The sequence below is a fragment of the Perognathus longimembris genome, chromosome 3 (assembly GCF_023159225.1).
Source record: "Perognathus longimembris pacificus isolate PPM17 chromosome 3, ASM2315922v1, whole genome shotgun sequence".
NCBI classification, from domain to species: domain Eukaryota; kingdom Metazoa; phylum Chordata; class Mammalia; order Rodentia; family Heteromyidae; genus Perognathus; species Perognathus longimembris.
Window position 1 is genome coordinate 75,928,531 of NC_063163.1, and position 25,607 is coordinate 75,954,137.

The 25,607-nt window shown below is 58.3% G+C and overlaps 2 protein-coding genes across 2 annotated transcripts; one reads left to right on the top strand and one right to left on the bottom strand.

The window, feature by feature from the left end:
- Positions 1-6,312: 6,312 nt before the first annotated feature.
- Lsm4 (LSM4 homolog, U6 small nuclear RNA and mRNA degradation associated) lies at positions 6,313-10,887 on the bottom strand. The gene is made up of 5 exons (XM_048342578.1): positions 10,734-10,887; positions 8,205-8,246; positions 8,025-8,123; positions 7,357-7,540; positions 6,313-6,759 (listed from the first exon to the last, which is right to left on the bottom strand). Exons 1-5 carry the CDS (start codon positions 10,734-10,736, stop codon positions 6,668-6,670), a joined length of 420 nt encoding a protein of 139 aa, XP_048198535.1. The 5' UTR covers positions 10,737-10,887; the 3' UTR covers positions 6,313-6,667.
- A 4,953-nt stretch (positions 10,888-15,840) lies between these two features.
- Pgpep1 (pyroglutamyl-peptidase I) lies at positions 15,841-25,207 on the top strand. The gene is made up of 5 exons (XM_048342584.1): positions 15,841-15,949; positions 17,539-17,591; positions 22,457-22,573; positions 22,831-23,063; positions 24,318-25,207. Exons 1-5 carry the CDS (start codon positions 15,916-15,918, stop codon positions 24,508-24,510), a joined length of 630 nt encoding a protein of 209 aa, XP_048198541.1. The 5' UTR covers positions 15,841-15,915; the 3' UTR covers positions 24,511-25,207.
- The last annotated feature ends 400 nt before the right edge of the window (positions 25,208-25,607 follow it).

The following is a 25,607-nucleotide window of genomic DNA, read 5'->3' on the forward strand; positions in this document are numbered from 1 at the left end:
AACCCCTTCCCTGTTGGCCCTGGAGGGGGCCACAGAATGGGGACTGAGCTGCAGGGGGGCATGAGCTGCACAAGGAGCAGGACAGATGGACAGACGGATGGACAGGAGGCAGCTCTAGCTCAGCCACAGGCCTGCAGTGACTGTGGTTTAAAGCCGCAAGGGCCTAGACCTGCTGCCTGGCCTCCTGGGCTCCAGCAGGCCAGGGCCAGAATGGAAGGCCCCACTCAGGAAAGTGACTGCTCTGGGCAGTGGTCTGGGGTGTTGGGAGCCCTCAGGTCACCTGCAAAGTCCCAGGCTGGCCCCTTGGAAAAGGCAGAGGCTGGGGCCCCCTTGGGCTTCTACAGACGCTCCACCCTGACCTGGGGGCCACTGGTCACCCCAGGTCCCCACCTATCCCTGCAGCTCTGGATCAGTCTAACTCAGGACAAAGAGAGCTGTCAAACCTTCTACCCCATCCCCAGATCTGGCCAATTGGGTAAACTGAGCCGACTAGAGACAGGCAAAGCCTTGTGTGTGGGGGCCAGGTTCCAAGGCTGACCCAGGGACCTTGTGTTCTCCAGAGTGAGAAAACATGGGAAAATGGAGACGGTAGGTTAGGTAGCTGTGACTGATTCCTGTAATCACGGCTACTCAGAAGGCTGAGATCTAGGGATCGCAGCTCCAAGCCAGCCTGGAGGTGGGATGCTGATCCCCACAACTAGCGAGGAGGGGGAAGTGGGGCTGTGTGGTTCAAGAGGCAGAGCCAGCCTGGAGTGAGGAGAGCTGAGGAACAGCACCCAGGCCCCAGGCAGCACCGGCACAAAAGAAAAAAGGATCAGGAAATGACCCGAGGAAGGTGAGTGAGGTCAGCAGACCACAAAGAGCCAGAAGAATGCCTGGAGGAGGCCATTTCTGAGTTGTGGTAGCTTGTGCAAAGGCCTTGGAGGCGGGGATTGAGGAGTGGGAGGTATATGGGGGTGGGGCTGGAGTGGGGCAAGGAAGATGAGGAGTCTCCAGATTTGGGGGGGGGGGTGCATCTGTGCCCACCCACGACTGCGCTCCCTGCCTCAGCTTCCCCACTTCTCAGGAGGCAGGGAGAGCAGATTCGGGGGCTCCTCACAGTGGCTGGTACCCCCATGTGGCCCAGCTCTGTTTGTTTAGTGCTGTCCACTCTTCCCTTGGCCTCAGTGCGTGCGTCATCAGACCCTACCACCTCCTCCAAGGCCTAGGTCTGAGCAGCCCTCCGCCCTCTCCCTCGCCCCCCCCCCCACCTTTGAGGAGGTGGCTGCAATGGAGGATGGCTGTAGTGAGGCCAGCAGCAGCCATGTGCCCAGAGGAGCATCCGCACAGCACCCGTTGCCGTGGTGACAGTGACTCAGCGGCAGAGGCAGGGAGCAGCATCTGGTACCTGGCCGCGTGGCCTGCCCAGCTCCCACCTAAGGGGATGCAGGAGCCCCAGGGAGGCCCTCGGGAGAGGCAGGGCGATGGTGGTCTAGTAGCAATGACCCAGTGCCCAGTGGAGGTGGGCCAGCCACCACCCTTGCATCCACAACCTTACCAGGCAGGCACAGCTACACCTGCCTGTCCACCCACCCATCCTCCTGCTCATCGTGCAGCCAACCATTTTTTTTAGTGTGTTGGGGGAAGGGGTTGTTGCAAGTACTGGGGCTTGAACCTGGGCACTTTCCTTTAGATTTTGCACTCAAGGCTGGCATTCTACCACCTGGGCCACAGCTCAACTTTGGGGATTTGGCTAGTTGATTGGAGATAAAGAGTTTCAGGGATCTCCTGCCAAGGCTGGCTTTGAACCCGGATCCTCAGGTCTCAGCCTCCTGAGCGGCCTGGATTACAGGCATGAGCACAGTGTGGTGGTATTTCCCTGTGGAGTGGAGATAGACAGATGGGAAGGGAAACAGCCTGTAACTTCACAGAGGGTGGAGGCCAGTGAACCCATTGGCCTTGGCCAGAGGGCTCTCAGCCAACAAAAAGTCAGAAGATGAGCTCTGATAGAGTGTGTTCAAGGCCCGAGTTAAAATCCCAGTACTGTCAAAAAAAAAAAAAAAAACTAACAAAAAACAACCCTTGGCTAAGTGTTGAGGTCAGGGAGGCAGGTGGTGAACCTGAGGAGGCTGAGTCACCCTTCCTCAGGGCGGATAAGCGGGAGGCCACCTCGCCCGGCACGTGCTATGTGCCAGCCCGTGCCAGTGCCAAACCCTTGCGTCACTGCGCCCCAGCCAGCTTCACTGGTCCTCAGACACCCAGCCTGTGCCTGCCCCAAGGCCTTTTCACCTGTCACTCCCTGGAACTGGAGGTAGGGGGGAGGGGTGTCTGGCTGCCTGGCCCACCACAGTAAGCATCTGGTTTCATTGTCCCTGACTTTCCTGGCCTACAGGAAGGTCCAGGACTCAGCTAGTTAGCAAAGAGGAGATGGGCTTGGGGTGTCCACAGCCCACCCACTGGGAAGGGAAAAGGATTCCTGAGAGATGTTGCAAAAGTGAGTGGCCCTTAGTCACACTTGGGGACCTTTAGACCCTCTGATGGGCACATCTGTGCATGTGCTGGGGCCGGGACCTGAAATCTGGCCCTGGGCACTGACTTGAGCTTTGTTTGCTCAAGGCTAGATTAGATGAGTTTCATGGACTTTCCTGCTTGGCCTGGCTTTGAACCATAACCCTGATATCAGTCCTCTAAACAGCTGAGATTACAGGCATAAGCCATGGGATCCAGGCCGGCTGGCAGTCAGCGGGTGTCCTAGGATCATAGGCATGTCTGGCATGCTAGGCTGTGGGGTGTGTGTGTGTGTGCATGTGTGTGCGCACACGCGCACACCCAGTCCTGGGGCTTGGACTCAGGGCCTGGGCACTGCCCCCACCCTGAGTTTCTTTTGCTCAAGGCTAGTGTCCTATCACTTGAGCCACAGTACCACTTACAGCTTTTTCTGTGTATGTGGTACTGAGGAAATGAACCCAGGGCTTCATGCATGCTAGGCAAGCACTCTACCGCGAAGCCACATTCCCAGCCCCAGGCTTTGGGTTTTAATTGAAGAGTCAAGGTGTCTCTGGACTTGGTCAGAAAGCTCAGGGTCTTTTTTTTTTTTTTTTTTTGGTGCCAGTCCTGGGGCTTGAACTCAGGGCCTGAGCACTGTCCCTGGCTTCCTTTTGCTCAAGTCCAGCACTCTACCACTTGAGCCACAGAACCACTTCTGGCTTTTTCTGTTTACGTGGTACTGAGGAATCAAACCCAAGGTTTCATGCATGCCAGGCAACCACTCTACCCCTAAGCCACATCCTCAGCCCTCAGGATGCCTCCTCTCAAAGTCAGACTTGTTGGGTGTGGGGGGGTCATAGAAAAGCACCCCCCTCGTGCCCAAGGACCTGGGAAAATAAGTGATAGGCAGGACCCAGCTCTGTGGGCTCTGGTGCTCACAATGAAGGAGGCAAGGGTCCAGCCCAGGAGCTGGGCAGGGATGTGGGGAGGGGACAAGGTGATGGAGGGGGCAAGGGTGTGGGGATAGGGTAGGGTGAGGGGATAGGGTAGGGTGAGGAAAAGGGAGGGGCGGGGCAAGGGAATAGGTTTGGGGGCGGGGTAAAGGTGGGGGATGGGGTGTGGGAGGAATGTGGGGACAGAGCAGGATGAGGAAAGGGGAGGGGAAGGGCAGGTGGGGGAGGGGGTACAGAAGGGACTTGGGGAAAGGGACAAGGGTGTAGGGAGGGGATGAATGGCAGAGGTGAGTAGGCTTGTGGGGAGGCAGCAGGGGAGGAGGGAGGGACTGGTGGGGTGGATCTGGAGGGGGGCAGCGGGTATTTTTAGTTTTGAGTGTGGCCCTGAACTATTTCCCGGCCCCTCCCCTCCCCTCCCCTCCTCTGGTACGGCAGCCAGCTGGGTGACTTGGGCAGCACACAGGGTGAGTCACTGCCGGCCTAGGGCTCAGGTGCACTGCGTGCTCATGGCCCAGGGCCCAGGGCCGGTGAGGCTCTGAGGACAAGGTGGGTGGGCTCTGGGCCTCCGAGAAAGTGATTTGTGGGGCCCATGTGGAGGAGCACTTCCTGTGTGCGGCTCATGCGGTTGGCACAGGGGATAGACAGCCTTGAAAGGGTCAACAGCTTCTCTGGAGGTAGGGTGCTTCCATCCCCATGGAGTGGCAGGAAACTGAGGTACACTGGGGTGACTTGCAGGGTACTCTTGCTTTGTGTGGACTGGAACCCAGGTCCTCAACTGGGACTGGGCAAGGAAGGTCTGGAGAGGAGGCCAGGGCAGGGCAGGGCAGGGCTGAGCCCCAGCCCTGGAATCAGGCTCCAGTCCCAGCTCCACCCATGTCTAGCCCGGGGCCCTGGGGCTAGAGCTGGCTCTGGGCACCAATGGGTGAGCAGACCTGGGCAGCAGAAACCAGGATGGCTGCTGGAACTGACTTGATCCCCAACCCCTTGCCCCCTGCCACAAGACTCGCTACCCCCACATCCTGCCTGGCACTGCTAGGGGCTCCACACTCTGGCTACTCCCTTCCCATTTCCCGTTCATTTTACTCATCCATCGTGGGACACAGGGCCTTTGCCTGGCTGCTCCCTGCCTGATCAACTGTGGGCTGAGCAAGGCCCTCTGAGGGCAGGGAAGGTGATGGGCTACGTGCTCCAGAGGAAGGGGCTCTGCAGAGCCAGGGTAGGCAGCCAGACCCCCCTCCTGCCCCCATGGACCCAGATGGCAGGAAGTGAGCCTCCTCAGGTGACAGGCAGATAGGCAGTAGGATCTAGAAGCCCAGGCTGGGAAATTGGCTGCACTTTCAGTTTCCCCAGAGGCGGAGGCCTCCTACAGCCAGCGGGGGAGGAGAGGGGACCTATGCTCTTCACAGAAGCTTCTAGAAACCACTGCTGCAGTGCAGGGCAGTCCTATCACAGGGCAGAGACAGGAAGGGCTGAGCTCAGGCTTGGGGCTGCCTGGGGACAGTGGTGACAGCTGTGGCGATGACGCAGGCCAGGCCTCAGGTCACCCAGTGCTGGAGGCCTGGGCTTCCCACTCATCCTGCCCAGGTCACCCACCTCTCTGCCCCAGGGCCCAGGAGTTGGGGGGGTGGGGCGCGGAGAGGAACAGTATCCAGTGTTTGGGACAGAGCCAGGTAGTGGACAGATGGAGGTGAGGTCAGCAGTGGGGCAGGGCTGACCTTTGAACCCAGCCTGTCTGGCAGTGCACCAGCCCAGAGCCCTGAGGTGGGGGGGGGGGGAACTTCCTCCTCCCTGAATATACGCCTGTGCTACCACCGCCCTACCCCCTCTCCTATTCCCCCCAAGGCAGGGCACAGGCGTGGGGTGTGTCTCCCTGGTGAACAGGTGGCGCAGGCTGTGAAACCTGCACAGGGCAGTGTGAGGATAAGACCCTAGGGCGCAGGCGCTGCTGGGCCAGGAGCACACCTAAGAGCCAGCACAGAGGCCAGCCCGGGCCAAGACCAGGCCCCACATAGCAAACGCTCCAGCAGACCCTGTGCATGCCGCATGCCTTAAGGAACACTGGGACAGCTCTCCCAGGCTGGTACATTGACCTGTCCCGTGGCCCTGGAGCAGGTTTCTGCCCACCCCAATATGTCCCACGAGCCCAGGGCAGCCCCTGCAGGGTCCCGAGGCTGTGTCAGCGTCTGTGCAGCCCTCGGTGGCCCAGGGTGACGGGAGGAAGTAAGAGGGGGAAGCTTCCACAGTCCTGCCTGGGTCAGCTCCAGGCCTTGTCTCAAGAGGAGCATGCTGGGACCCTGGAGGCTATGGCTCCTTTTATGGCCCAGGCTGACCTGGAACCTGCAACCCAGATGCCTCCACGAGGGGCCCTGGGGAAGCAGGGCTGCCTCTCCCATGAGGACAGCACCCGGCCAGCACACATGGCGGTTAGGCACTAGGGTCTGGTTGGCACCCACACTGGGGGAGGGGGCAGCCACAAGCTCCCTTCCCTGTCTATTCCTGGCTCAGGGTACCCTACACTCTGGAAGGGAGGCAGACCCCATTCCAGTGAACAGAGCTGCACAGGGAGCAAATTTAATGTGTGTGGGAGGCACTGCTTTTGATTTTAGAAAACTTTCATTTTTAGCCATGTCTGATTAAAACTATGCAGTGGTGGCTCACGCCTGTCACCATCCCAGCTCCTCAGGAGGCTGAGATCTGAGGATCACCACTCAAAGCCAGCCCAGGCAGGAAAGGCTGAAGGCTGTGAGACTCTTATTAAACCACCAAGAAGGCAGAAGTGGAGCTGTAGCTGAAGTGAGAGAGCACCAGCCTTCAGTGAAAAGAGGACAGCACACAGGTCCTCAGTTCAAGGCACTAATAATATGTACTAAATAAATACAGAAAGCAAGCCCCATTTAGTCAACCCCAGATGCTTTACTTTGTCACTGAGAAGGTGGGAAGGGGCAGGCTGGACCAGTGTTTGCAGAAGGCCACTTGGGGTGACCAGGATCCTTCTTGCTCGGTCTTGGGGTACCGGCTGTAAATAAAGATCCACCCCTGCTGGCCACAGGATGCAGCGATTCCCATATGAAACACAGAATAAGGACCATAACCACGGTGGAGTTCTCAGACATACCGAAGACACCCCGCATGGAGTGTTCCGGAAATTCCACTGCAGGTCCGGCAAATTCACCACAAGTCCTGTGGGTGAAGATTTGCTTGAACATAAAAGCGAGGCTCCACCTGAGGCTCCTGAGGAGGCTCCAGCCTCACTGCTTGCCTGCCTGCCTGCCTGGCTTCTTCTCCGGCTGCCCGCGGCCCGTGCCTGGGATCCCGCCACGGCCCCGGCCCCCAAACACACCTGAGGACAGAACAGCCATGACTGGGGGGGCTCCCTGGGGCAGGGGTGCCCCCAGAGCCAGGTGGGTGCAGGGCCTTCCCTACACTGGGCCACAGCCCGCCAGCCTCGCACACCCTACTAGGGCAGGTTCCTAACAGAACCTTCTAGCCACGTTACATGACGACCTTCAAGCCAAAGCAAGAAACAGGCAGTGTTGGCCCCATGGGTGGGCAGCCTTCCCTGGAACACTGGGGACAGGAGTGCCCACCACGCAGGTTGCGGTGTTCCCATCCCAGGGTGGCTGTGAGGGGCTCCCTACCATGGCTCTCCACAGCACAGGATGCTGTGTCCACTGCTGGGGTGCAGCCGACACCTGGGCTTGAGGCTCACGCCAGGCCAGAGCAAGGTCCCTGCCCGTAGCCCAGCAGCTGTGTCTCACCTGACCCCTCCCCACATGAGGGAGGCTTGGGAGGTGACATGTGCGCAGTGCGTGGGGCAGGGGAGACACAGCCAGATCCTGGAGTGTGTGTTGTCAATGTCGCCCTCCTCCCACACCAAGGACGAGGGGGACACTGCTCTCCCCTACCTCCACCCACCCACCTACCCCAGCCCACCTACCTCGGCCCGCACTGCCCAGGCCACGACCCTTCTGCTGCTTCTGCTGCTGTAGGCCACCACGCCCGCGGCCCTTGGCCACCACCTCCTCCTTCACCATGTCGATGATCTCATCCGGGATGCGCAGATACTTGATGGTGCTGCCCCGGATGTAGCACTCGGGCATGCGCCAGAACTTGTCCCCATCCTGCCACATGCCCCAGGCCCATAGTCAGCATGCGCCCTCCCCGGCCTCTGCCCAGCTCAGGGCCTATGCAGGGGGCAGCACTGACCGCCACAGACCCTGTGTTCCCAGAGGTGGACACGCGCCCACAACTTGTCACCCCAGAACACAGGGGGAGGGAGGACAGTGCCAGGAGGCCTGCTGTTCCAGACACCCAGACGCTGCCTCAACACACCAACACAGATACCCCCTGGGCCATCTGAATCAAGTCTTCTGTGTGGCTGCCAGCACCTGCCTGGCACAAGAGAGCAGAGCCCTAGGCAAGTGGGAGCGGAGAGACCCCATAATCACGGGGAGGAGGGGGGAGGAGCGGCTCCTTCCAGGCCATGGGCCCTAAGCAGCATCCTTGCTGCTTGCTGGCCACAGCAGCCACTGTACCCTGATGCTCACCAGGCCCTGGGCACTGTCCCAGCTGAATGAGCAGCCCTTTCCTCCCGTCCACGCTCACCCGTGACGTGCAGATCACCTCCCGCAGGTTGATGTTCATCCAGTTGTCGCAGCTCACCAGGTGCCCATTATATGTCTCCCCATTCTTCAGCTCCACCAGCTGCAGGGGAGAGAAAGAGGGTGGGCAGTGCCTGGGGTCCCAGGGTGGCCCTGGGACATATGTGGAGGGGCACCTACTCACCATGGGGTGGTTCTGAGCTGTCTTCAGCAATGACAGGGGAAGCTGCAAAGAGAGAGAGTCAGGTCCAGACACTGCCTCCAGATGTACCCATCCAAGGGCAGCTCAGCAGTCACTGTCCCTTCTGCCCCATTCTCCAGGTTGTGCCCACCTCCCCACTCTCAGGGCCACAGGAAACCATCAGACAATAAAGTATGCGTGACTAGATGTGGGGGCTCCATCCCCCCCCACATCCCCAATGTAACGCAGCATGTGCAGAAGCCCCACAGCCTGAGGCTTACGGACACCTACCCAGACTCAAGGCCTGTTTGCTCCTCGTAACCAATCCCTAGACCATATCCCAGAAGGGCCCAGGGCACCTCAGAGTCTCCATCTCCATCTACACCATGGAAACGAGGAGGCAGCTGCCGCCACACCCTACACGGGGACCCTTCCCTGCCCAGGTTGGACTCTGAAAGGTATAGGTGAGGACACAGGACAGAGGCCCAGGGAGCCCCAGCCCAGCCTGTGGGGGGCCATGTGTGAGCTGGGCCACAAAGATCCCCAGGCCAGACACAAGAAGGTTCCAGAAAGTCTAGCTGTTACACAAGCTGGGTAGAGAACAAAACCTTCATAGAGGGCCAATGATCCTCCTGCCTGGGCCTCCAGGTGCTGAGTGGAGGATGAGACCTTGCCTGGATGGCCCAGCTGGAAGTGGCCCTTCCATATTGCCAACAGCACCCAGATGCTTCCACCCACCTGGCTCTGAGCTGACCAGGACAACCTGTGAGGGGACTGTCCACCCCCAAGTCATCTGAGAGGCTCAGCTACAGGCCTGGGTCAGCAGGAAGCCAGCACTGAACCTCTTCCTGCACAGCTTCCTAAGAGGTAGGTATGACAAGGTGGTGGTGGCCACAAGTTTGTCTTGAATGAGACACCAACCAGGACACCAAGCCCACAGTGGGGTCCTGCAGGGCTTACTGACCCCAGCTTGGCCTATTTCCTCCCACGGAGCCTAGCAGGGGTGAGACACCTGCCCCCCCACCCCCAAGCAGGGGCTATGTAGGAGGGACCTGCCCTGCCCAGGGGCACACCAGGGCTGCTGCCATCAGGTGACCCTAGGTCACCACAGGGGATGGCCCCTCCCCCTATGCTCATATACAGGCACTGCAGGTGGAAGGACCCAGAGCCCAGAGCTCTGTCCCCCCAGGAAAACACTGAGGGCAGTGGGAAGGACCTGTGTCACTCCAAGGGACAGTACTGCCTCCTCCATATACACAGCTGACTTTGACTGCTGTGCTGCCTCCACCCTGGTGCCTTTCCCAGACCTTGTGGAGGCCAGAGAGTAGCCTCTATCCTGCAGCTTCCCCCAGACCTTCCCAAGGCCCAGAACATCACCTCCACCCGCCAGGCCTGCTAATGGCCACCTTGCATTGGACACCTGCGTTTCCAAGGCCCGGCCAACCTCTAATTACCCTGTTTATTTACTACCAGTCTGCTCAGCCAGACAGGAAGAATTTTCTTGGTGGGTGTGGCCTTTGAGGACCAGGATAAATTACTAACTGCACTTAGGAGGGAAACACTCTCAACAGGCAGAGAGGCTGGGGCTGAGAACGGAGGCTCAAGTGGGGACAGGTAGTACACACAGAGCCACCAGACAACAGGTGGGGCCCTCAAAGGCAGCCGTGGACTGTGCCCCGGTGGCTCACACCTGTCATCCCAGCGACTCAGGAAACTGAGTGAAGATCTGGGTTCGAAGCTAGCACGGGCAGAAAAGTCTCCGTGAGATTTTTTATTTTTATTTTTTGCCAGTCCTGGAGCTTGAACTCAGGGCCTGAGCACTGTCCCTGGCTTCTTTTTGCTCAAGGCTAGCACTCTACCACTTGAGCCACAGCACCAGCTAGCACTCTACCACTTGAGCCACAGCGCCAGTTCTGGCTTTTTCTATATATGTTGTGCTGAGGATTCGAACCCAGGGCTTCATGTATACGAGGCACGCATTACCACTATGCCAGCCCCTCCGTGAGATTCTTATCTCTAGTAAACCACCAAAAAGCCACAAGTGGAGCTGTGGTGGCTCCAGCGCTGGAGCGCTAAACTTGGGTGCAAAAGGCTCAGGGACGGCGCCCGCAGCCAAAAAAAAAAACAACCCCAAACCCAAAACCCTACAGAAGCTGGGTGCCGACGGCCAAGAATTTCCCAGCTCTGACGCCGCTAGAAAAACCCGCAAATCGGAGACTCCTCGCCTTTCCTCTCCAAGCCTGGGAGCAGAGTGCTCCCCCGCGCCCTAACCCGGGAGGAAGCATGGGTGGCCCGGGAGGCGAGGGGACCGCGCCCCCAGCTAACGAGAGGCGGAGCCCACGCCCGTGCGCGGCCTTCACCGCGCCACTCGAAGGGAGGCCGCGGGGGCGCCCGCCTCAGTTTCCCCGCCTCCAGCCAAGGGGCGGGTCTCCACACATGGCTGCCATCCGCCCCACTCCCGGCGCCGCCCGGAGGGTCCGCGAGAGCCTCAACACTCCGCTCCGGAAGCCGCCAACGACGCCTCGCCCTCACCATATCGCCGGCGCGGTCGAGGTTACCCGGCCACTGGCACCGCTCAAGCTCCCACCGCTCGCCGCCGCACTGCGCGCCACTTGGCCGAAAAGGAGTGGCAGACGCGCGAGCCAGTCAGCGTGGAGCTTGCGAGACGGCGAACCAATCGTCGAGGAGGGAGGCGGGACGGGACGTTGAACCAGTCCTTATCCGGGGGAGTAGGGCGGAGGGCCGTAAAGTGCGCTGGCGATGATGCAAAAGGCGGAAGAGCCGCGCGGGCATTGTGGGTGAGGGGGCGTGCGCATGCGCATAGCCGGAGCTGACTCCCCAGCTCCAGGAGGACGGGGGTGGGGGGGCGGTTGTCGCTTCAGGGTCTCCTGGTTAGTCCGTTTCTGGAATTTTCCATGTGTTATTTTTGGACTTCAGTTGTCTGTGGGTAATTGAAGCCGCAGAGAGCGAAGGCAGGCGCCCTGCAGAGCTTTGGGGGTCTAGGCGTCCTGGCCTGCATCCCCCCTGCGTCCCGGGGCCAGCCCCACGGGGACTCAGGGTGTCCCCAGCCCAGGGCCGGGCAAAGCTGACCATCTGCTCCTCGGGTCCCACTTGTCATGGCTCAGAATTGCACGTGGGGCCCCTCCCCGGCATCCTTTCCCTCCACCCCTTGGTTGAATGGGCTCCCAAGGTCTGAGACGGAGTACCCAATAGCGGAATAAGAGAATACTACCCTGGAGTCATAGAGGATTCAAGTGGCCCTGAAGGGGACCTCTCTGACCCCCCCACCCCCAACAGCGGTGGCGTCCCAGGCCCCCAGGCATCGCCTAAAGGGGTCACGTGAATCCTTGGCACCTAGAGGATGGCAGAGTTGGAGATAAGCCTGGGGGAGACCTTGCGGTGCCTCAGAGGTTGGGTGAAGGCTGGGGGAGCCACCGCAGCGAAAGGTAATCACTAGCTGCCTCTCCCTTTCAGAACTTTTCTAGACTTTTCTACGTGTGAAGTCTTTAGCGCAAAGGGAAGCTTCTGTGAGGGTGACTCCCAGTGGCTGAGCCCGGTCACTGCAGTGTATTGAGTCTGTTCTGCTTTGGAAAGAGGCCAGGTTGAGCCAGGCCGGCCCAGGCTGGCCGGGAACTAGGGATCCTCCTGACTCCGTTTCCCCTATGCCTGGGTCGCAGGCGTTTCCACATGAGGCCGGCAGTGAGAATTCACCATCCCCGCCCCTCCCCCCCCCCCCCCCCCCCCCACAGTGATTCTGTGAAAGAGGCGCCTGGGCCCTGTCAAGGCCAGTGAAACTTCCCGAACAAGGTGCAGAGGGACCGAGCCACACCGGTGTGCTTAGATGAGATAGCAGAGCCCAGCGCCATCTTCTGGTCCATGCTTTTTGCCAAAAGGAAGACTGGTGAGTGAGTGAAGCTGTTTGGTGGAGTGAGACTCAAGGGCTCAGGACTCCTAGATCCACCTATACCTGAGGCCGAACCCTCTGAATTTCCACTAATAGGATCCCAAGGAAGGTTTTGTTGTTTGTTTCAGTGCTGGGGATGGAACTTGGGGCTCTTTCCCATTCTAGGCAAGTGCTCTAGCCACTGAACTACAACCTGGGTGCTAAGCCTATGTTGCTTAACCCACTTGAAGTTTAGATCCCATCCCAGGGCAGCTAGTGGAGTCTGCAATTGTGGAAACCAAGTGAAAGGTGTAGGGGAACGCCCTTCTTTGAGTCCCTAGAAACAGTAGACTTAGACAAACTAGTGGGCCTGGGGAGGGGCAAACCTAAGCCAAAGAACAGGAGCCCAAAACAGCTGGACCTAGGCAAAAGAAAGGAATGAGGAAGACCACTCAGTTTAGGGGGAGTTCTAGGAAGAGAAAAAGCTTAAGGCTAAGTAGTCACACCTAGGACCATGAATTGTATTGCTTTGCCTTGTTTACTAGAATTTACTGAAATCGCTATTACTTTGATTGTTTGGATGGCTGGGGTTTACTGGGATTGTAATCACTAACAGTAATTCTGCTTCCTTGCTTTGCCTAACCTGCCAGACCACCTACTTGTGGTAAATGTGATTCTTCCTCCTGGACCACCTGCGTGTGTGTGGTAAATGTGATGACTGTCAAGCCCAGCCCTATGTGGCCCCAGCGGTGTTTGTCACCATCCGGGTGGTGGCTAGCAGACACTCTGCACAGCTAAATAAAGACTCCTAGCCCGATTGAGTGCTGGTGCCTATTTTTGTGGACTCGAGGCCCACCTGGGTATCTGGTATGCAACAGTGATAACACCTCCCATTGTGGACTCCTTGACTCCTCAGATGGAAGCATCCTCTCTTCTACACTGGACCGCCATAGGCGGCCCTGCTTTGCCAGCACGACCCCCACCTTGCCAGGCCTCCTGGTTAACTTTAGAAGCCAGAGTGGGTGGATTTGCTTGTCTTATATTTTAGGCTGTGTCAATCAGCCTCCACCCCCAACTCCAGTTTGGGACATATGATTCAGGCCCAGCCAATCAGGAAGCTACCTGAGAAGTGGCTCCAGCCCAACCAATCAGGGAGCTTCCCCTGGCTTCAGCTGCCACAATGAGTCAGATACAAACTTTGCCTAGTGCCCAGCTCCCATGAGTCATGAGGCTGGATTGAATCCCAGGTCCAGCTGTATCTGATGCTTGGGAGAGCCTTTCCTTTCCAGCTGTTTAAGCCTGTGGGTCTCAGGTTCCATCTGCAAAGGCCAGCGTCTCAGTGCTATTGGGAGGTGCTGGGAATTGGGTTGTGGTGACACAAAGGGGTCCTTTGGTACATAGAGGTGTGAACTGGAGAAGACCTTGTCTGGCCCCAGCTCAACCTGTCAGCCCTACCTCACACCTCGCCACAGGCCCCAGAACAACAAGGCCAACTGGCCAAGGAGTTAATTCCTAACTTTGTTTCAGCTCTTTACAAGGAGATCTCGAGTATTTGATACAATGTACTCCTGGTGGATTGGGTTTTGTTTTTTTTTCCTGTCTAAATTCCACTGCACCTATCCAATGAAAGAAAAGACTCCTTGAAGAAAATTAACTCGGGAGGCAGAGATTAGAAGGGTACTAGTTTGAGGCCAGCCCAGAGCAAGACAATGAGACCCCCCCTATTTAAATAACGAAGCAAGACGAGTGATGAGCATGCTGTGGAGTTGGATGATGACTTTTTGATTCTTTTGTTTGTGTGTGTGCCAGGCCAGGGAGCCTGAATGCAGGGTCCCAGTGCTGTCCCTGAGCTTCTTCACCACAAAGGTTAGCACTCCACCACTTGAACCACAGTGCCACCTTCAGCTTTTTGCTGGTTCGTTGGACTTTGCTGCCTAGGCTGGCCACTACCTTTCCTGCGTGGCTGGGATCCCAGGCATGAGCACCAGCACCGGGCCTCTTCCCTTCTTCCCAGTGCATGGAGAGATGGAGGTGCCTGACCGTGGGAAGCCAGCTTCCAGCAAGGGTTCCAGCTGGTCCACCAGACCCTAGTGTGGTAGCTGCATGCCGATTGGTCTTCCGGCATTTCCTATGGTATCCACAGGCTGATTGATCCACTGGTTTTGCCATGGTATCCTTAAGAGGATTGGTCCACCAGATGCGATGGCATCTGCAAGCTGATTGGTTCCAGGGCCTTATCCTAACAAAGCTCTGTGTCTCTCCCAAAATAATGTTTCCACAGACTCTGCCTCTGTCCTCACAGATTTTGGCTACCTCTCCGTAGTTTAGAATCCTGTTACTACATGGAAGGCGTTGTAAAGTCCTTACACTGCATTATTTAGGAAATAAGGACCAGGAAATACTCTTGTGTCCAGGGAAGTTCTGGTGCAGTTTGTGCTGGAAAGTTATCCATCCAGGATTGTTTGGATCTGTGGTGGGGAACCTGCCCGTGGGGACAGCCATCAGCACCATGTGGGGCACCAGATCCCAAAGATGAGGTTTCCTTTTATCTGACGGGCGGCTTCTCCCATCCAGACTGGGTGTTGCGCCCCTGGCTGGTTCTGGCCAAGCTCAGATGTTCCAGCTTCTACCTGTAGCTGCCAGACACCGAAATAGCTGCCCAGCAGAGCCTGTGACCTCAGGCTCAAGCTGGCAAGCGTGGCGGAGGTGGGCCCAGAACTCTGCCCTGGGTCTGAGGGGGGGTGTGTGTGGCAGCGGAGGGGCGGGGTCCGTCCCCAGTGTCCTGGCAGTTGGGGTTAAGGACGCCTGGAATGAGAAGTAGGGCCCCAGGTCCAAGGTCCAACCCAGTCTCCATGGACACAGCCAGAGGCTGTTTTCTTTTTCTCAGTATTTAGTTCGGAGTTCTGGCACAGGATACAGTAGGCAAGGGCCTACTGTGTGCCAGTTAACAGCCCAAGGAAATGAGAATAGAGAGAGGCCTAATTGCAAAGGACCCTCTACTCCCCCGCCCCAGTGGAGGACACATTGCGGGGCGGCAGTCAAGGAGACCCTCGGAGGAAGAGACAAGGGAGCACTGAAGAGGAAGCCCAAGGAGGAAAACCAGTCAGGTTTTGCACCTCCAGAAAGCGCCAAGGCCATGGCAGGGACGCGCGCGACCGGGCGAGGGCCCTGGGCTGTGGCGGGGACGCGCACGCTGAGCGACTGACAGTGGCCAGGGCTGGAGCGGGACCGGTACTCGCAGCGGAGCACTGACGACCGCGAGCCCTGGGAGGGTCTGCGCTGTCAGCGGGGACGCGCAAGCCCAGCGGCCGGAAGGGGGCGGGGTGCGCGCGCCGAGGGCCCGGCGGGGGCGGGGTATGAGCCGCAACTGGCAGCGGAGCAGGGGGTCTGGGTGGCTAGCCCGCTCGAGGGCCCGGCAGGGGCGGGCCTATGGGCGGGGTCTGAACCGGGATTGGCAGCCGGGGTGGGGCCTGGGGACGGGGCTAGGGGCTGGGCCTGAACCGAGATTGGCAGCCGAGCAAGGGTCCGGGGCGGGGTCTGGGTGACTTGAGCGCGCCGAGGGCCCGGCGGGGTAGGGGCTAGAGGCGGGGTCTGAACATTGACTGGCAGCCGTGTAGGGGGCCAGGGCAGGGCGCGGGCAGAGCGGCGGCGGCGGCGGCGGCGGCGGCGGCGGCGGCGGCGGCGGCGGCGGCGGCGGCGGCGGCGGCGGCGGCGGCGGCGGCGGCGGCGGCGGCGGCGGCGGCGGCGGCGGCGGCGGCGGCGGCGGCGGCGGCGGCGGCGGCGGCCGCGCCAGTCTGTTCGCCGGCGGGTCAGAGGCTCAGCCAGCCCGCCATGGAACAGCCCAGGAAGGCAGTGGTGGTGACCGGTGCGTGAAGGCCGCGGACAGGGGCGGGCCGTGGGCGATGCGATCGGACGGGCACGGGGCGATGATGGTCCCCAGCTGGGCGGACGTCACCGCCGGCGGGAGCCCAGCTCGTTCCAAGCGGGCGTCGGGGTCCCGAGTCCGGCAGCCAGGAACTCGGGGGCGATCCAGGGGCTTTCCGGAGCGGGGTCAGCGACCTCCCGGTCACCGAGCCGCTGCCCGTCCCCGCCCCGGGCCTGGGGATGAGGATCGACCTGCGGGCCGGAAGTGTCCGGGTGGCCGAGGAACTGCGGCCGCTGCTCCCGGGGCTGCGCGGACGCAGGGCTGTTCCTGGGCCGGTGGGGGCCTGGTCGTGGGTAGCTGAGCCCCACACTGGCTGTCACTGACTCCCCGAGACCCACTTGTTCCTTGGAGCTGCCGAGCTCCGCCTGCTCCGGGTCGCTTCCGCCGGCGATGGCCAGCGCCTTGACCTCGTCCCTCAAAGGGTCAGCGTGGGAGGGCGCCTTGACCTCTGCCCCCAGGGGTCAGCGTGAGGGGACGACGTGACCTGGGCCACCGGGGTCAGTGTGGGGTGGACGCCTTGGCCCCGCGCCCCCAGGGGCCAGCGTGGGGTGCGCACCTTGACCTAGGCCACAGGGGTCGGCGTGGGGGGGGCATCTTGACCTGGGCCAAAGGGTCAGCTTGGGGGCACCTTGATTTCTACCCCCAGGGGTCAGTGTGGAGAGTGGGCTATTTCCAGCAGGAGTTGGTGGCCCAGGGCTGGCCCTGCAATTTGGGGAGAGTAGGACAGGCCATACCTGTCCAAAGGTGGGATAACTGAGGAATGTCCAGGGTGGGGTGGACTTAATAATCCGGAGCTCACTGGGTTCATTTCAAGCCCACGGAAATCGTGGGCCAAGGGTGGAGCTGGGCCTCATTGCAGGGCCAGCACCCCTGTGACTAACAGTCTAGCAGACAGGCCCCCTTCAGATGCTGCTTGGTTTTGGTTTTCATGCTAGCACTGGGGCTTGAACTCAGGCCCTAACCCTTAGCTTTTTTGGTCAAGGACTGATTTTGAACCATGATCTTTAGATCTCAGCCTTCTCGGAGTAGCTAAAATTATAGGGCAGAGCCACTGGTGCTAGGTTTGGCAGTGCTGACGATTAGGTACCCCCTAGGACCCAGAGACTAGAAGAAGGTGGAAGAGTCCCTGCTTCTCCATCTTCTTGCTGGGTGGCCTCAGGCAGGGGGCACAGCTTTCTGTGCTGTTCTTGTCAACTGGGCCAGGAAACACCACTGAGTGCCAGGCTGCAGGCAGGGCCCTCTACACCACCTCGCCACAGCCTGGCCTGGGAAGGGCTGGGCCTAACTGGGTTATTCACAACAAGCAGGGACCCCTAGATCCCAGCGTCCAGGAGGCCCCCCCCCTTCACAAAGCCAGTGATGAAATAATCCCAGGCTGGGTCAGGGTCCCAGCAGGAAGTGTAGAGGAGCAAGCAGCTTTTTCTGGGGACCCTCAAGGGTCAGTGGGGGCAGGGCTGCCCCGGTGTCCCTCAACCTCTCTCACAGGTGGCAGGCAGGTGGGTGATTTGTTGCATTTTACTGTGTTCTAGGTTTTGGGCCTTTTGGGGAGCACACTGTGAATGCCAGCTGGATTGCTGTCCAGGTAACTTAAGTTCTGGGGGGCTGGGAGCCAGGCGTGGCATCTGGGTCCCCTAAAATACCAGGCCCTAGAGAAAGTGAAATGGATGAGCATTTGTGGGTTTTGTGGGCTTGATGCTCAAATTCTACAGAGCAATTGTAGGAGCTGTGCCCATTTCACAGATATGGAAATCTAGCCCCCAAGCTTGCGAGGTTGTTACCTGAGAACTCACAACCAGGGCCCAGAGGAGGGGTTTAGAGGACCTCCTTCCCCAACTAGGGGCTGCAGATTTGGGGTGCTGGCCCCGCTTTTACCCAGGACTTGTTTGACTACAGAACCTCTCCTTATTTCCCAAACTCTTCCCCATTTCTTCCACGTGTGGCTGTGACCAGGCTGGTCCCTGAAGGCCTCACCTGGGGCTCCCCTGGCTGTTTTCGGCTGGGGCTTCTGGGGGAAACAGACTCTCGGACGTGCTCCCAGCTGGGACTTTGGAAAGGGGACCAGGGAACAATGAGCAGAGAAGGAGTGGGGGTTTCCTTCTTCTATAAATCAGCCCACAGACACTGAGCCAAGCCCAGATTAATCCTCACCATTGGCTGCCTGATTTAAAGTACCCCTGCCCCACCCCAGAGTCCTGGAGGAAAAGCAGCCCCCAGCTGCACCCCTGTACTTTGCTGCTTCCCACCGCAGTCCTTAAAGTTTGGGCTGTGCCCCCCCCCGCCCCCAGCCCTGGGAGCAGGATGGAGGGGGTCAGGGCCCTGGAGATGGGAGCGTGGCCAGGGCCCGGCGTGCACCCCGCTCTCCAGAGACCCAGACAAAAAGAATCAGCGTGATCCTGGAGCCTGTATATGTGGCTTTGTGCGAGTCAGACAGGAGGCTTCACGGGCTGCGTGCACACAAAGCCGGTGTCTGCCGTCCTGGGCCTCAGACGCTGCTGTCTGCATCTAAATCAGAGTGAAATCAATTAAACAATCTTTGGAGATCCTGCAGCTCCGTGGGGCTTTTCATCCTGCGGCCACAGGGGACACCAGTTACTGCTGTCCTCCTTGTACAGACCCAGGGTGCCTCCTGTTGAAAACAAGGAGAAAGCGCCCCACCACTGTCTGGTTACAAGATGCCAACCTCGGAGCCCACAGTCTCCCTCAACACAGAAAAATAGAAGTGGAAGCAAGGTGTGGCAGATATGCCTATGACTTCAGCACTTGGATCTTGAGCTCCAGAGCAGCCCCAAACCAATATCAGCCCAGTCAGGCTCTGGTGGCTCACACCTGTAATCCCAGCTTCTCAGGAGGCTGCGATCTGGGGATTGTAGTTCAAAGCCAGCCTTCACAGCAAAGTCCGGGAGATTTTTTTTTGCTAATCCTGGGCTTGAAGTCAGGTCCTGAGCACTCTCCCTGGCTTCTTTTTGCTCAAGGCTAGCACTATATCCCTTGAGCCACAGTGCCACTTCCAGCTTTTTCTACTTATGTGGTGCTAAGGAATCGAGCCCAGGGCTTCATGCATGCTAGGCAAGCACTGTACCCCTAAGCCATATTCCCAGCCCCAGGAGACTCTTATCTCCAATTAACTAACAAAAAGTGGAAAGTGGAGCCATGGTTTGAGTAGTAGAGCATCAGCCTTGAGTGAAAAAGCTAAAGGAGAGTGTTCTGGCCTTGAGTTCAAGCCCTAGTACCAGCACACGCACACATGCACACACTCAAAACTAGAGTCTGATATTGGCACACAGAGTACACTTGCATGAAGTGTCTGTGAAGTTTAAGTGTGCACCCTGAGAGATATAGGATCTAGAATATTCTCTCCTTCCTCTACACTTGTTCCCAGAAGGCTCTGCACCCCAGGTTTAAACCTCTGCTGGTCTGTGAGTGGCCTGGTGAGTGGCTGAGCTGCCCTAGGATGGTGTGCATGGGGGGGGCTGTACCTGGGTGGGTGTGAGCCGTGGTTGCAACACATGCTGCAGAGGATGCAGGGGGACTCAGATGCCAGTGGCTGTCACCTCCCCTGAGGTGACTGACAGCTGCTTTCTTCCTGTAGGAGTTAGGAGTTGGAAACCCAGGCCACCCCATGTGCCAGGCAGCACCCCCACCACCCTCTGCCACCTCACTCCCTGTTTCTTTTGGCATTCCCCTAGGAAGGACTTGGGGCAGGCTCCACAGCACAGGCTGCCTGGAGGTGAAGCCCCCAGGAGCGGGTCACGGGTGACCCATGCTGCAAGATTCTCTGTCCCTCTGTCCTCTCCATCTGTCTATCAGGTCTGTTTCTCCCTCTCCTCTGTCTCTTTCCTGTCTCTTTTGCTCAGTGGGGACCCTGCCTCTGTTTGGCACTATGGTCTGGGGGTGGGGGAAATGCCCCCTTCCTCCCCAGGACCCCATGTCCCAGTCCTGTCCTTCCAGGGGTCTGGGGTATTGGCTTGTGAGCCCCTCTTCTGGGAGGCTCTGGGAGGAATTGGGGGCAGGGAGTCCCGTCAGCAGCCTTCTCTTCCTAGAAGGTCCCAGAAGGTGCTGCACAGTGAGTAGACACACCTGCTAAGGGCACTGCCCGTGAACAAAGAGAGTGTTTGTGCCAAGGGGCTTCCCAGGTGGTGACCCAGCCCCGTGCTTACTCCTAACTGTGCTGGGTGCTGCCCTGCCAAGGGGGGCGGGGTTGGCCATGCACAGGACGAAGCCTGTGCCCTGGGCTCAGGCAGTCCTGCACATCCAGCCACTCTGTCCAGTGTTTCCCCCACCCCCAGCTGGTCACCTGAGGCCTGGCCTGCCCTGCAGATCCCAATCACTGACTTGCCCTTTGTGGCCCCTCCAACCTGTAACCTTATTTAGTTAGTAGTATTGAGGTTTGAGCCCCAAGCCTCACTCTTGCTTAGGCAGGCTGAGCCATAGCCCAGCCCAGCCCCTTTTTGCTTTTGTTATTTTTCCAGTGGGGTCTTGGTCTTTGTGGGGCCAGCTAGACCATGTTCCTCCTGCCTTGGCCTTCCCTAGCTTGGATGACAAGTGTGAAGCACCACACCTGACAAGTTGGTTGAGATGGAGATCACATTAACTTTTCACCTGGGCTGGCCTTGAACCGTGATCCTCCCCATTTCTGCCTCCCAGGTAGCTGAGCAATTTTTGTGTTTCAGTGTTGGCAATGGACCCAAAGCCTTGCACAGGCCAGGCAAGAAAGGGAGGTGGGTCGGGGGACGCAGGAGAAGCAAGACTTTGAAGCTGGCCTGGGTGGCATAGTGAGAGCTGGTATCCAAAAATAAACACAGATGCTGGGTGCCAGTGGCTCATGCCCATAATTCCAGCTACTCAGGAGGCTGAGATCAGAGGATCGCAGTTCAAAGCGAGCCCTGGCAGGAAAGTCTATGAGACTCTCATCTCCAATTAACCACCAGAAAACCAGAAGTGGCACTGTGACTCAAGTGGTAGACCTCTAGCCTTGAGCTGAAGAGCTCAGAGACAGCACCTAGGCCCAGATTTCAAGCCCTATGACTGACAAAAACAAATAAACACAGACAACAAGATGCCTGGGCCCTAATCCTGGTCCGAATAACCCTTGGTGGCAGTGGGCTCATGGCTGCGAGCTCTGTCCCCACAGAGAGAAAGAGCTGAGAGTGGCTGGACAGCTGACCTTGCATCAGAGGACTCCTGAGCAGCCATGAATTGCCATGGGCACCGCGACCCTGCCCACCCAGCCTGGGGACTTGATGTTACCAGGCCCACAGGCCTGGGTAGGGGACAGCAGACGCCTGGCTGAAGCTCAGCAGATGGAGGCACCCTCTCCAGCCTCAGCCTGGTCCTTGCAGGCATGGGCCCATCCTGGCGTTCAGGGTTGACTGGCTGTGTTCTAGAAGGGTAGAATCTGGCCCCACTGTAAGCTCAGCGTTTCTGGAATCCAAGTCCACTCATTACCAGTCAGGATTGAGCTGAGTCCAAAGGTTGTGTTCACACAGTAATGTAAAGTGGGCACTGTGACAGCAATCAAGGCTGTGCGGGAAGATCACATGAGCCCTAGTTCAAAGCCAGTTTAGGCAAGAAGTTCATGAGACCCTTATGTCAACCAATGGAAGGTGGAGGTGTGGTGCTGGAGGGATTGCTGTTTCTATGCCGGCATTAGAGCTTGAACTTGGGGCATGAGCACTGTCCCTGAGCTGCTTGTACTCAAGGCTAGCACCCTACCACTTGAACCACAGCACCACTTCTGATTTTTTTTTATTTTTATTTTTTGCCAGTCCTGGGGCTTGGATTCAGTGCCTGAGCACTGTCCCTGGCTTCTTTTTGCTCAAGGCTAGCACTCTGCCACTTGAGCCACAGCGCCACTTCTGGCCATTTTCTGTATATGTGGTGCTGGGGAATCGAACCCAGGGCCTCATGTATATGAGGCAGGCACTCTTGCTATTAGGCCATATCCCCAGCCTCACTTCTGATTTTTGAGTGGTTCATTGGTTATAAGAGTCTCAAGGAGACTTTTCTGCTGTATCTGGCTTTGAACCACAATCCTTAGGTCTCAACCTAGTGAGTAGCTAGGATTACGGGTATGAGCCATCAGAGCCTTGCCTTGATCTCTTTCTAAAGGCAACACATTCATATGTTAAAGTAGCAAGTAAGACCGTGGGGCAGCCTGGGGTGAGCATTTGCACTTGAGGCCCTGGTTCCAGTCCCAGTATATATTCAGTTTGTTCAAACACCTGCCTTTTATGTAACATTCTCTTTCTTCCCTGTGCCCTATGATCCATAAGTGCTACCACTAAGGCATGGGGCCCAGAGGGGGGCGCATGTGTTGCCCTAGCTTGCACAGTGGGGCTCAGATGCAGGGAGATAGGGGGAGGGGGAGTATGCCCTGTTCTGTGGGATGGGAGGGGTGCTTGGTGTTTGCTCCTGAACATGCTGTGACCGCCCTTCTCCTCTCCCCAGGAGCTGGAAAAACTGGGCCTCGGTGACCATGTGGACCTACATGTGTATGAGATCCCCGTGGAGTACAAGACTGTGCAGCAGCTCATCCCTGCCCTGTGGGAGAAGCACAGCCCCCAGGTGGGCCAGGGGGCATCACCTTTGCTGAGCGTGTGTGAGCTGAGCGCATGTGGGCTGATCCGTGTGCTGGTCCTGTGTCTTCCAGTCCCGTGTGCATGTTCTGATCCCACATGCTGAGCTCATTTGTGAGCTGGGACCCTGTGTGTAGCTCATGCATGTCCTGAGACTGTGTGCTGGGACCGTGTGTGCTGGGACCCCGTGTGGAACCTGTGTGTGTTTGTGGACCCTGCGCATGCACTGAGAGCCTCTCCCTGCAGTTGGTGGTGCACGTGGGGGTGTCGGGCATGGCCACCGCCATCACGCTGGAGAAATGTGGGCACAACAAAGGCTACAAGGGCCTCGACAACTGCCGCTTCTGTCCCGGCTCCCAGTGCTGTGTGGAGGATGGGCCTGAAAGCATCGACTCCATCATCGACATGGATGTGGTGTGCCAGCGTGTCACCATGCTGGGGCTGGATGTGTCTGTGACCATCTCGAGGGACGCGGGCAGGTGGGTGCAGCGGGACCCTGCAGGTCAGAGTGTGGGCGGAGCCCCCAGAGGAGGTCGGGTCTGCATGCTACACCAGGGATTTGAACTCCAGACATCCCTGGGGAGGCACGGGCTAGAGAAGAGCTCCAAGCCCAGGGCGTGGCTGGACAGGGGGCGTGGTTCATGGTTGCAGGGGTGGCTCCCTGGTGGATGTGGCCTGCCCCGGGGCATGACTGAACAAGGCAAAGTGGAAGCATACAGCCTGGTTCCTTTGTAAGGGTTTGCAGGTATTGGGGGTGTTCGGTAGTGGGCATGGCCTATACACAGGGGGCGTGGCCCCACTTTAGAAGGCCTGCACTGGGAACCACTAGGCCCTTGCTTAGTTCAAACCCCAGGGCTGTTTTCCTGTGGATGGGTGACAGGCGTTCATTTTGCTGGAATGTCCTCACACAGGCTAGGCAGACGCTCTTTTGCTTTACTTGGTTTTCAGGCAGGGTCTCGTGTGTTGTGTTCAGAGCTGGACTCAGAATATAGTCCTTCTCCCTATACCTTTTGCACAGCTGGGATGACATGTGTGACCCCCATGTCCAGCCTAGCCGGAGATGGGATCTTACTAACGTTTTGCTCTGGCAGGCTAGTCTCCAACTCCTGAGCAACTGGAATTGTCTGCACTGGGATGTTTTCCTTGCTCTTATATCGAAAGGCCCAGAAAGCATCCTTGTTGGGATTGTATTGCTGGTCAGGTTGCCTTTCCTGGGGAGCCAGTGTCCACCACCAGCTCTGGCTACACTAACCTAGGACTCCATGCTGCCCCTGCCCTGGGAAGGCCAGGCTGGCCACTGTCACTACCTTGGGGACGTGGGGACTGCTTGTGGACCATTAGGGTGCTGGGGGGAGTTGTGTGTGTCAGCTTCCATCACTGACCACATGCCCGGCAGCACCACTGATGAGGAAGCAAAGCTGGCTTTGGCTCAGCCTCTCAGAGTTTGGGCTTATGGTCACTGGGACTCTTCTATTGGAGGGTACAGCCACAGGAAGCAGAAAGAGGAAAAGGGGTACTGGGTGTGATGGCCCTGCCTGTGACCCCAGCCAGCACTCAGGAGCCTGAGGCAGGAGGATTGCATGGTCCCAGCCAGATGGGCCTACAAAGTGAGACCCTGTCTGAAAAAGACAGGCAGGGGCCGTGGCTTCACAATCCCTTTCAGGCCACGCCCCAGGGACATCACTGCAGGGGCCTGTGTGGAATGATGCCTCTGCTCCCCCCCTCCACTACAGGTACCTATGCGACTTCACCTACTACACCTCCCTGTACCAGAGCCACGGGCGCTCTGCCTTTGTCCACGTGCCGCCCCTGGGCAAGCCCTACAATGCGGGCCAGCTGGGCCGGGCCCTGCAGGCCATCATCGAGGAGATGCTCGACGTGCTGGAACAGGCGGAGGGCAAGATCAACTGCTGCCACCAGCACTAAGGGCCAGCTACCTCCCACGCCTTGTCCACTGGAACCCCACGCTGGAGCTGGCCACTGGGCATCTCGTCTTGTGGAGAGGCCACTACAGGGAACCAGGGTGGCCGGTCTGTACTGTGCCATCCACGCTGTGGCCACCCACCCTCAGCCTTGCCAGTCTGTGGGCAAAAGACATCCAGAGCTCACCCTACCTGCAGCTGTACTTGAACTCACCGTGACACAGAGCCATGACCCCAGGGCCAGACACAGCCACCCCTTCTCCTCCCCAACCCTCTCCTGCCCTTTCCCTCCCTCCCTTCCTCCCTCCCTCCTCCATTCTTCTCTCTCTCTCTCTCTCTCTCTCTTCCTCTCTCTTCCTCTCTCTCTCTCTCTCTCTCTCTTTTCTCTCGGAGACAGGATCTTGCTATGTAGCCCAGTCGGGCCTGTAACTCACAATCCTCCTGCCTCCACCTCCCGGAGGCCACTGTGCTGGTTTCTGTTTGCAAACAACAGCACTATTCTGGGGTAATTTATAATTTATGCCTCCTTTATACTTCCTTGGGTAAACCACTGGCTAAAGCCAGCACCAAGCATCTCTTTTTTTTTTGGGGGGGGGGGGTTGGTCATGGGGCTAGAACTTGAGGCTTGGGTGCTTTCCCTGAGCTTTTTTGCTCAAAACTAGTGCTCTCCTAACATGAGCCACAGCTCCACTTCTGGTTTTCTGGTGGCTAACTGGAGACGAGGGCCTCATGGTCTTTCCTACCTGCTTGAGCTGGCTTTGAACTGTGATCCTCAGACCTCAGTCCCTGAATAGCTGGGATGACAGGTGTGAGCCACTGCAGCCTGGCCACCAAAAGTCTTTTCTATCTTCTGGGGAGCCGCCTTTTTGTGCCTCCTGCCCTGAAAGCTGGATTTTGGACTCTGCACGTTTGTTTCAGGTTTAGCCCCAGTGAGTGGGTCACCCGAGCTGCCCCCGAGGCCATGGGCAGCAGCACTCTGGACTCTGAATTATCTACAGTGCAGCAGCCGAAGCCTCAAGGGACACGCACAGCCTTTGCCTGTTCTGGTGTAGGGACAGCTTCCTGATGAAGGCCAGGAACTGGGGCTGGCATGGCGTGCGG

What these genes read in the sequence shown, in the direction of transcription:
- Lsm4 (XM_048342578.1), bottom strand. An exon ending in CAGCTCAGAACCACCCCATG is followed by an intron (nt 8,124 to 8,204) that starts GTGAGTAGGTGC and finishes TCTCCCCTGCAG; the next exon opens with CTGGTGGAGCTGAAGAATGG. An exon ending in CCTGGGCAGTGCGGGCCGAG is followed by an intron (nt 6,760 to 7,356) that starts GTAGGTGGGCTG and finishes TTCTGTCCTCAG; the next exon opens with GTGTGTTTGGGGGCCGGGGC.
- Pgpep1 (XM_048342584.1), top strand. Translation starts at nt 15,916, where the DNA reads ATGGAACAGCCCAGGAAGGCAGTGGTGGTGACCG. An exon ending in GAAGGCAGTGGTGGTGACCG is followed by an intron (nt 15,950 to 17,538) that starts GTGCGTGAAGGC and finishes ACTGTGTTCTAG; the next exon opens with GTTTTGGGCCTTTTGGGGAG. An exon ending in ATCTCGAGGGACGCGGGCAG is followed by an intron (nt 23,064 to 24,317) that starts GTGGGTGCAGCG and finishes CCTCCACTACAG; the next exon opens with GTACCTATGCGACTTCACCT.